The sequence below is a fragment of the Chelon labrosus genome, assembly GCF_963514085.1.
Source record: "Chelon labrosus genome assembly, chromosome: 17".
Classification (NCBI taxonomy): domain Eukaryota; kingdom Metazoa; phylum Chordata; class Actinopteri; order Mugiliformes; family Mugilidae; genus Chelon; species Chelon labrosus.
In genome coordinates this window covers 2,728,983-2,740,426 of record NC_140350.1, presented here as the reverse complement: position 1 = coordinate 2,740,426, position 11,444 = coordinate 2,728,983, and the positions used below count along the sequence as shown (strand labels likewise).

At 41.0% G+C, this 11,444-nt stretch overlaps 1 protein-coding gene across 3 annotated transcripts; it reads right to left on the bottom strand.

The window, feature by feature from the left end:
- Window positions 1–175: 175 nt before the first annotated feature.
- Window positions 176–10,596, bottom strand: dpf2 (double PHD fingers 2). 3 transcript variants are annotated; one of them, XM_084565058.1, is made up of 11 exons: window positions 10,555–10,596; window positions 8,753–8,913; window positions 8,284–8,391; window positions 7,100–7,278; window positions 6,917–7,009; window positions 6,733–6,811; window positions 3,788–3,925; window positions 3,536–3,667; window positions 3,308–3,420; window positions 3,148–3,229; window positions 176–2,418 (listed from the first exon to the last, which is right to left on the bottom strand). In XM_084565058.1, the coding sequence occupies exons 1-11, from the start codon at window positions 10,584–10,586 to the stop codon at window positions 2,336–2,338; spliced, it is 1,200 nt and encodes a 399-aa protein (XP_084421184.1). In that variant the 5' UTR covers window positions 10,587–10,596; the 3' UTR covers window positions 176–2,335. The 3 variants fall into 3 exon arrangements, with proteins under 3 accessions (XP_084421184.1, XP_084421185.1, XP_084421183.1); XM_084565059.1 differs by having other exon boundaries at window positions 3,148–3,223; XM_084565057.1 differs by having other exon boundaries at window positions 6,917–7,278.
- Window positions 10,597–11,444: the final 848 nt, after the last annotated feature.

Here is an 11,444-nt window from a genome sequence, read left to right as displayed (position 1 = left end):
CACAACAAAATGTCTGCAGGCTGCACAAGTCACACATTTCTTGGTGTAATTGATGAGTTAAAGCAAATTGGGGGACTATCATCACAGTGTAATAAATTTAATTTTCAACATAGGAACACTTCAACGGCAAAAGTGCATCAAGGAGAAATGTGGAACATAAAATAGCTCTAAATGTAATTTTGCAAATGCAGTAGCTGAGTGTAAGAAAAACAGACAGCTGATCATAGTGCCTAGTATTTTATTTTCCTGAAGACAATTTTCGAACAATAAAACATTCCATCACAATCTAAATGAAAGTCCACCTTAAGAGAATTCACCTTAACTATGTAAACCTGTGATCTGGATTCAAACATCACTTGCTGTAATAAATTCTCTCCCAAAGCTAGAAATAAGAAAAACCATATTCTGATGCTTAAACCTAATTACAGGACTTGTCTAAGTTGCTGCTTTTTTTGGAACCATTCAGCATCTTAATTACATGAGGAACTTCTTGTTTTGAGGTGTGGAAGAGAGCAGCTCTGTAGAGACCCAGATCACAGGAGTAACTAGAAAGCAGCTTCCACTCAAGTCCCAAAACGTCCCACACATCAGGTACGCAAACATCATTGATGAATACAAAAACAACCAGCAAAAATATTCTAGTAGCCGCTGTCTCTAGATAAAACGGTAAGCTTAAAACGTGATGAGAAAATAAACCAAGTTATACTTGTGTAATGCTTTAGTAATTGTTAGTTGGCTATTGAAACGACATGATAGCATGGTTAATTTATATTACACTTCCCAACACCTTTGCCGACCTAACGCTGAGATAACTACATAGATATGAGAGTGCACACAATTACCAGACATGCACTTGTAACCGTAGAATATGCAGTTATTGAAGCAGATGCTGCAGCCGTCGTTACTATCTCTCCCTCTGCCTTTGTCCCGTCCATCTACGGCATGTTTTAACCCCTAAAATACTGTTTCTGTTTGAGGTAAAGTAACTGCTTTAGCAGTTCAGCCAGACTTTGTCTTTAGCCTTGCCACAGAAGGAAACCATTGCATAATAAAATTATGAAAGCGCTGACAAAAAAAAGAGCCGTCTTCCCAGGACTGTACAAATACACATTACAATCTCTTCTCTACAGTATGGAGCCATTACTTGCTGCCACTATCTGTAATATAATTTTCTGATAAAGATAATTTACAGTTTCTCACATTATCTGCTAACAGAGACCATGTCATCCCAGCACCCTACAGGAGCTTTATATTGCATTTGCTTTGTCAGGAAGTGACCACCTGCATTAAAACAATCTAGTGGTGTCACAACATCAGCAGATGTTGGATACGGCGCACGATCAGCAAACTGCTAGAACACAGCGATTATCCCTTTACCTGGCTGATAATGCAAACAGGATCTGATTTGAAGTGGATTTAAAATAACTATGATTACATCTGTGCAAGAGCCTTAGACGTGGGCTAGTCACGCACTGACATCGAGTCTGCTTTGTGTCCTCAGGACCAGAGTGAAGAGCCAACCGTTGAAAATGGCCCCAAAGGCTGAGTGACCCATGCACAATTTGAGCTGTGTGTGCAGCTTGATGAGACGTTAGCACACATGGTTCAACAACTACACAAAGTTTAACCTGCCTTCCATGACGTTCCTCAGCCTTTGGAGCTACTTTGACAAGTTTGTCACGGTTTTTACTCATATTTCTTCTTTTTTTTCTCTCTGTGTAGCCAATGGCAGTAGAAAATCATTTACAGTCTCAGCACATCCCTTTGACTCTATAAAACAAATCAGCAGTACCACAAAAGAACATGTGGTTGTGGATTTTATCCCATAATTAAAAGATGGGCACTAAAAGAAAAAAAGACCTTCTCAAGACCATTCCTTTTCCAATTTGTACATACTGAACACTATTATATACCATAGAAATATATAAATATTATAAAATGTATCTTTTTACTATGAGCAAGCATTGGCATGCTGTTTGACTTCAATGAGCTCTGTTTCTGCTCTAGTCATAAACATTGTAGAATAGAGATGGAGGAGTTTGTAGCATCTTTGTGTATGTGTAAAAAAAGCTGAACAGGAAGTGATCATTTGGCTATGTATGCATTATTTCAAGCTAAAATGAGTGCTGCTAAAATTGGCTATGTGGCAAGGCGGTGAACAGAAAAAAACTCTGGGATTGATAAACTTGAGGTTGGAACTGTGTAACAGTCATATCTGATGCTAATTCAGGCCAGTCTGTATGTTGATTATACTTCCCTTTTCACAATTTGTCAGGGGAGTTTATCTGCTGCGGGACGGTTGGGTGATGAGTGCGTGTGTGGGCCGGAGCGGCCATCACGATGGTGGGGCGTTCTGGTTCTGGTATATAGAGGCCTTGTCTTTCAAAAGAGCCAGACATAGATGACAGCTCCAGCTCCCTGATTGCAAAAATAAAAGAACAATTCATAAGTGTCAGGTCGTGTTTACACTAGCCCATGAGCCTAAAGAAATCAGAGCAGCTCAATAGTCTTTTGGTACTTAATGAAACAAAACAATATAAATCATTCAAATCTATTCTGTTATTCATTCTTTTATCGGAAAGTACATGCCTTCAAAAAAAATAAAAATACAGCTGCATTTAGGTAGCTTTACTTTGAAATCTCTGTTATATACATAAAAAATATTATCAATATCATCCAACAATTTTTAATGCTGCTTTGCCCTGTTATTAAAACTCTGGCAGAGCGTTGACACGGTTTCATACCAGTGTCGCACCAGTGTAAAATTCGGTTAGATTCAGGTTGTTATAGTGATTGTTGGATGGGGAAAATAAAGTTGAATATCACGGTAGGATGAAATGAAAACCAAGCAGAAGCTGCTGAAGGCAGTGTGAATTGGTTTTCAGTACCTGTCAAACTTAGGAATTTCAGGCAAGTTAATAATAATAATAAGTTAATAAGTTAATAAATGTTACACAAACTTGGCCCACAGGCTGCTAAGCTGAGGGTACAGGTGTTATTTCTCTTTTGTGCAACCTTAACAAGATAAAAATAAGTGGGTTCCAGTCCTAGGCCTACAACCCTATCACCAAGATCTCTCTGAATTTGGTTTGTACCCAGCGTATCAGATCAAACTCTCCCTACAAATGAGAAACATGCTGGACTCACCCTCTGGAGGCTCGGACATGGGTGGGTTGAGACAGTACATGTGATAGCCTCTGTCGCAGTCGTCACAGAACAGAAGCTGATCCTAGAAAACAAGAGACACTTAAGTCGTCTGCATAAAGACGCCCAATGTTAGTGATGTCATGTTTATATTTACACTCACATCATTCTCTGAGGTGCCACACATGTTGCAGCACTTGCACTCTATGCACTGCCAGCGGTACGTCTTCACAGCCGCCATCATGACAGGGGTGAACTGCAGGCACGAGGGGTGGCCTGCGTCAAGGAAAATGGTTTTAAACATCATTTAACACACACCAAAAATATTCCCCATTCTTAAAACTGCAATTATTAATATATATATATATATTTTTTTTTTTTCAGAACCTACCTGAGCGTCCACAGTCAGAGCAGGACACCAGCTCCTCTGACTGCCCTGTCTTGTGATTGGTTTTGGAGTCTCCCAGGCAGAAATCACAGTAATTATTGGGCAACGCAAGACCATCTGGACCTTTCTTTGGAGCTGAGGGGCAAGATGAAAACACCCAACTCTTACTCAAAAGTCCAGTTGTGCTGCGACACCAGCAATCTAATAATAATAATATAAATAATAATAATATCTCTGATTCCACTTGTCACTTACTCTTTGGCTCCTCAGGCAGCGGCAGGGGGGGCTCATTGATTTCCATGTCTTCCTTCTCCTCACCCTCCTCCTCAGCCAGGTGGGAGTGGGCGTAGTGGTAGCTCAGGCCAGGACGGTTCTTGTAGCGCTTACCACAGACTGCCACCAAAACCAGAAAACACAACATGTATGAATATGAAAAGAATACAAGAACAAAAAGTTCATGTTGAACAAAGTCGGTGGTGAAAGAAGGGGTTGACATGGAAAAGATGGAAAGTATTCTTCAGGGTGCTATTATGAAGAACAGATACAACAGAAACCCTCACAAAAGTGATCATTTCTAGTGTTTTTCTAGTTTTTTTTGTATTTTTTAGAGGCCAAGATGTCTTTAACTCTGAAACAGTTTACACACACACACACACACGCGCAAACAGAAAATTTCGATGTGTACATCATCTATTCAACGCCTTGACACCTTGTTGTTTTCGATCAAACGCACGTTGGCGGCTTTTATGTGGTGTGATGTGTGAGGAAGGAGGGAAATCCCTTTTGAACCCAACCAGGTTCCCATGGTCTCTTGTTTTTTAATATCAAATCAAAGTCGGGACAATGATACGAGAGTGACTGATGAAGGGACTGTGAAGAACGCGCTCGGAGGCAGTATATCCAGACAAACAACATCTCGGCCCCTCATGCCTCCACACGTGCAGTTAGTAAAATGTGATGCTGGGTCAACACAGAGCTGAAAAGCTTCGACAGTGTTTGATGACTACATTACATCGGAGTAAACCAAAAACTGTTTTGTATTATATTATTTTATATTGTATTATAATATTTCATTTGAATATATTCCACTAATCAGCAGGTTAAAAGCAGACAGAGGGACTGCGTAATGAGGATTTACTGTTTTTACTGAGAACAAAGATGGCCTGTGTAAGGCTGTTGCCACAGGGTGTGTGTGTGATGTTTGTCATAAGATAACACTCAGCACTTCTTCTTTCACTTCCATACTTTCTCTCGTTTTTCGTTTCCTCAAAATACTAGTCATTCAACTGCCATCTAAAGGAGTGATTGCTGTTTGGGAAACATCTTAAAGACTAAAGACACAGCTGTGCAAAATGGCAAGCGATTTCTTTTGGAAATAATTGTGTAATTTGTTGCCTCAAAATGACATCAAACGGACTTAAAACTCCACCAGGCAAAAAATCATGATAGCCTTTGCATCCTTTGGCAAGACAGCTTATATATTATATATATTGTTTTTACTAGTCAGACATATCACCTCCGACTTTCAAACTGTGGACCAGTTTGTTGCTTTTTCATCAGTTTATTTATTTATTCTTTACTACCTATTCATTATTTCCACTTTTAGCTTGTCATCTATGCATTTACATTAAATTTGATCATGTACACCAATTAGACATAACATTATGACCACATTATTCCTAATATTGTGTAGGTCTCCCTTGTGCCTCCAAAACAGTTGTGACTCATCAGAGAATGGACATGGGTCTTCTGAGGGTGTCCTGTGGTGTCTGGCAACAGAATGTTGTTAGTGGAAGCCTTTGGGTCCTATGGGTTGAGGGGAGGGGCCTCTGTGGATCATCCCACAGATACTTGATCAGTTTGGGATCTAGTGAATTTGGAGGCCAGGTCAACACCTTGTGCTGTTTTTGTGTGTGTGTCTGTGTCAGGCTGCATCCTGCTGGGGATGGCTGCTGTCATCAAGGAGTGTCATTGCTATGGGGTGGGGGTGCCTGGTCTGGTCTAGGTGGGTGCTACATGTCTAAGTAACATCCACATGAATGTCAGGTCCAAAAGTTTCCCAGCAGAACACTGAATTGTCACAAGATGGTCAATGTTTTTAACTTCTACTGGCTGATCTGTGTAAATGTCTATGATCTGCTTCTCTCCCGTGACTCAATGGTACAGTCAAAGTTACTGGGGAAACATGGTGTTTATGTGATCACAGTCGTGATCACAGTGCATTTTGTATATTATGAAAATAATATACAAAAAAAACTCGACAATGACTCAAAATGAAAGCACGGGGGAGTCTAAAACATGGAACATGAAATAAGATTTTACAGGGTGCAGAGGTGGTGAAGAGGACTGTAACACCATGCATACAGCAGCAAGACAAAGGAAAAAGCACAGAAAGAACAAGTAGCTTCTAGCTTATCTAAATCTGTGGGAAGTTCAGAGCCAGATTGAGTGGAAAAAGTTACTTTCAAAGGCCACATCTCATCGTCTGTTAGCCGAGATGGCTCATACGTGGGGCTGATGGGGCTTCAGTTATAATAGGACTAACATGGTACAGACCTTTTCTAAATCTAGTTAATCACATTTAAGTAAATTGTACAGAACAGAATGAACTGAGCCACACAAGGAGTTACTTGGTAACACAGGAGGAAAATAAAAGCAAGCAGTGAGGACAAAAGACAAGGCAGACTGGAGTGGAACATAATGAAGAGAAATATACCTCTTTCTGAAGGTTTTGAAATATGCTTTTGTTTGATAGTGTCTGAAAGAGAGAAGAGAAGAAGAAGGAAGAGCAGAGACAGAGACTCAGAGAAACAAGCTCATAGGCCAACAGAGGATCAGTCAGTCAATCGCTCTACAGAGATCTGCAGCTGAAAGTGAAAATGCTTCACGAAAGAGGAAAAAAACACATCAAGCAGTACAGATACAAAGTCTGACAACAACAAAGTAGAAGAAACCACAGTGCCCATGGAAAGATTTGAAATGTAAAGTCAAGAAAAGCATAATAAAACACAGTTAAACTAAGTTAATCAATATCTGATTTAAGAGGTCTTACAGAGAGGAGATGGGATACAGGAGAATGTTGAGAGAAATAAAGATGATGAAAAGAAGATGAGAATGAGGGCACACAGTTGTTAACATCTGCAGTGACCCTCTACTGCATCCTGAGATCACATGCTCTACTCTCGCCCAACAGGACTCACTGTCACAGGCGTACGGCTTGTCTCTGTCCTCCAGTGCCGACGTGTCCAGCTTCTTCCTGCCACTGCCCACCCCTCGTCCCTGTAGACATTTATCAGAGTCAACCAACAAGCAGGGACACAAACACAGTCATGGACACAAACACAGTCAGGTGTGAGAATTCCACCATAGACAGCAGTAACTTACCTTCCCTTTCCCTTTCCCTCTTCTTTTGGGCGTGTCTTCCTCATAGTCTTCATCATCAAGATCATCCAGGAAGTCATCTGGCTCGAGAATTCTCTGCAATAACAGGAAAGAAGATGGAGTGAGCCTTCCTGCATTGCATCTCTTTAGACTTTTCCTCCAAAACTCAGTGTGAAAAAAGAGAACCTTTCTAATCCGGGTGGCAGGGTTCAGGCCTCCGGAGTAATCGCTCATGTTTGAGTCTTCCTCAGATGGTCGGACTTCCACGGCCGTCCGTTTGTCCAGAGACTCCCCCTTCAGCAGAGCCTCCAGACTGCTGCCATCCGACGACAACACAGTGTCCTTCTTCAGTCCTAAATCTAGCTCTATGAATGACACACAAATGGGCCAAGATATGAGCACAAACGCAAGATACTATACAGTCCCGCTTAAAATGTTTTAGCACCCGTCAGAATTGTCTACATTTCATCAGCAGATTTTCACACCAAGTCTTGAAAGTAGACAAAGAGACTCAAACCAAACAAATGAACCAGAAATGTTATACTTTGTGTATTTGTTTATTCAGAAAGATAAATCATTTGTAATATCTGTGAGGTGCAAAAGTAAGTGAACCTTTGCTTTCTGTATCTAGCGTGACCTCCTTGTGCAGCTATAACAGCAACTACATGTTTCCAGTAACTCATGGAGTGCTCATGGACAGATGTCCTGACATTTTCTTTTAGAAATGATGTTTTGAGTCATTTTCAGGCAGAAATGTAGAAAACACTAAAGGGTGCAAGAACTTTAAAGCAGCACTGTGCTTAGCGTAAAAACTGTCTGAGGCATATTCTGCTAAAATTCAAATATCGGTAGAGTTACCACCTTGAGGTTGTCTACCAGCCAGTCAAGTTGTAGTTGTGGACTCATGTAATATATGTAGCGAAGACTTTAATAAAATTCACATTTATATGACATTCTGTAATTAATAATTTAATGATTCTTGTGTTATGCAAGGTCACAGGGACCTTCACCTTTTGACCATCAGAATTAGTTGATCCTTTAGTCCAAGTGAACACTTGTGCCAGATTAAAAGAAGTCCCTTCAGCCATTCTTGAGATAATGCATTAAGAAGAATGGGACAGACAGATAAACAGGCAGCCTGAAAACGTGATGCCTCAAGCCACAAGTGTTACCCGTGTGGAAGCATAAATACATCTCATTAATAAGTTAATAGCTGAAGATAATAAAACACAGCTGGCATTTTTTTTTTTTCCAAGTGTGAAAACTTGCTTTTTTCCCCTCTTATATGCCTGAAAGGGATAGTCGTGTATGTCTATATCAAAGGCTGACATGGTGAAATGCAAAATGAGCTGAGCTAGGTGCTGCTGTACCTGACTTGACAGGAGGAAAGATAAGCCGGGGGTCCTCTGGAGGATGAGATTTTCGTTTCTTCCTCCACCTCCTGGATGGGTAAGTGTAGAGTTGTCCTGGAGCCATGCCTAAAGGGACGGCAAAAGAGATAACACTGAACCTATTTAAATTCACTGTTTCTCATCAGATTTTTGACACACCGGTGAAATCTGTGCACACATAGAGCTTCAGTTTCCAAAAGACTGCCTCGTTAGGCTTCTCATTTAAACGCAATAAAGCACAGCTAGCTGCTAGATGATTAGATTAGACTCATCAGCAGTCCAATTATTGGAATTTTGTACATCTAAATGATTGTCTACAGAGTTTTCAACCAAATGTTTAAGCTGTTGCTTGCAAAATCTACTATTTTTCTCAAAACATTAAAAACTTTTGAATGATCTTTTTGTGTAGCCCTAAATGACATGTCAGTGAGCACATCTTGTGCCTCACCTGGTCCTCTGTGTCTCTTTTCCATCCAGATGTAGCAGTTGCTCTGAGCGACACCGGTCTGAGAGTCGAGGAACGGCATCCGAACGCTCCTCTCAGCGCACAGCCTGGCATTGTAGTTGTGACACTGCTCCATGGCATCTCTGTAGTACTGCTCTCCCAGCCTGAGAAAACCAAACCAGAGGAAGATGCTGATTATTAGGTATACTGTGGCTGAAAGACAAAACCCTGCAGCTGTGGCTCCACTAAAACCAGTGCAGTCTCAGTTAAGTTTGAAATTACTTTCATTGTTCTGCTGTGCTCGTGCCCGTTTCTAGACTAAATTAAATTATTAGGGAAAAGTGCAACAGCAGGTATTCTTTTGTTGGTACATCAACAACAAAGAGTTCGGCAGTCAGCATAATCACATGCGTTCTCTGTTTTCAGCATAAATATGCTCCTCTGTGTGTGCTTATTCAATAAGACCAAACTTTTTTTTTGGAGTTTTTCCTTCCATGTTTCTTCAAACATGGAAGAAAAAAAGGGGGAATGAAAACAAACAGTCTTATCATCCAAAACTGTGACTACTGCGGCTGTCAGGGAGCCCTGGAGCACGTTCCAGGCCAAGAACAGCAATATTAATTGTACTGGAGCAGTTGAGTTTTGATGAGAAGAGCAAGTACACTGTGTAGCTTTGTAAAAATCTAAAAGAGGCTATTTGCAAACTTAAATCCTCAATCAAAGATTTCATTATCAAATGAGACACGCACACACAGCAGACTGGTTTCTGTCTGTGTGCGCTTAATGATCCAGGCCAAAGTAAAAAGTGATTGACACAATTTTAGTTTCTGTCTAAATCACCATTACATCTATTATGAATGAATAAGTTGTAATGGAGAGTAGAACATTTTCATCTCAACACCACAGTTATAAGTGCTGCTTTCTATTTAGTTTTCAGGACTTAATTCTTGGTAGACTAATTAGTAGAACTAATTAGTAATTCATTCTCAGTTAGTAATAATCTTTAATAGCAGGTCAATAATGAGGAAAACAAGAGCAGCAAATGTCCACAAATACGAGTTTAGAAGCAAATGAAGCACTTTGCCAGATTTCAGGTAAATTTTGTATTCGTACATGTTACCATGGTTACTTAAAGCTTTGGGAGTTGCTTGTAATTACCGTAAATCGATTGTAAGCCGTCTAGCATTAACCACAGTTTGCAGCTACACGAAGTTAGACAACGGAAATGGAAGCATGTTAGAGCACAACCGGGTTCGGGTCATGGAAAACGTCAAACTTTAACACTCCCACAAGAGTTGTTATGTCAGAATTGTGACAGCTACACTGTCTATAATGCTAGTATCTCAAGGTGAAACGAGTGCCAGCCTTTCATTCATTCTTAACTACTCAACCAGTCGCCACAACACAACAGCTAACAACGTTAGACACAACTACACTCTTTAGCTTGTTAGCGAGCCACCTAGCCGCTCTACTTCAACTGACGTTAGCGACACGGCTGCTCCAAAGACACAACAAGTCGCCATTATAACAATACAAACACACTAATTATCAATTTAGCCAACCACACGGACTCGAGTTTCGTGTTCCCGAACCGTCAACTGCGTGTCTGCTAACTTACACTTCCATTCCAGGATGTGAACAGACACGACGGTCCGACACAGCTGGCTAACCTTTCTAAGTCTACGACGCTGCTAAGCTAGCAAGCGACCGAGTCAGTGGCTGTGTGATCACGGAGCCGTTACCAAGTGATCGCGGCGTGTGTCACCTGCGCAGGTGTAAGGTACGTAGAAATGTCCAGCACTTACAGTTTGACAACATTCTCAACAACAGCTGCCATCTTGCTTTGATACACGGGGAAAGAGGTTGACGGGTAATGTGTGCCCTCTGTCAAGACTTGTAGGCAGACGGAGCAGCAACGCGAACCCGTGCGCCCCCTACTGGTGGCCTTGCGGAATTACCAAGTTTGTTTTAAAAAGCAGGGAAGCTGTAATTTCCAACTCAGTTATCACGATAAATTCAACTGTTAATTAAAATATTTATAATGCAAAACGATTTTACTGACTGATCGTACCTTCTCTCAGGACATCTCAGACATTGTTTTTTATTAAATGTTACGCCCCTCTGCACCCCCACTGGCCTTGCAATGGCTGTGCAAGTGTGTTTGCAGGGTGCACGGGTAAGTGTCCTAATCAGCCACACCCGAGGCGGGGTGGGTTAGAGGGCATGGCTGGAAAAGCTAAAGGAGACGCAACTCTTTGGCTGCAGAAGCTCACCACTGCTACCTGCTGTTGGCTCTTTAACTGTCGAATTGTGTTTTTCGGTTTTTTATGTCTGCTGTAAAGAAATGCCCTAATCACATCACATAACTTCCGGTAGAGGTACACAGAGCAGGAGAGCTAATTAGGTAGGTTAATGTGGGGCTTTAAAACAACATATGCAGATTTTAGAAAAACTCCAAGAACAACTCGTGTCTGTGTCAAATATAAAGTGAAGATGAATGGATTTGTGGGAAAGCCAGGCTAAGCCTAGTTCCGATGGGAAAATCATAATATGATCATTTTCAACATTTATTCAAAAGGGTTGTGTGGGAAAAAATGTCCTGACAGTTTTCATATTTCACATTAGCAAGAGATTGCTAACAAAGTCTTGGCCCAGGATCAATATCTTGGCCGGCCCAGTGGGTGACTGAACTGAT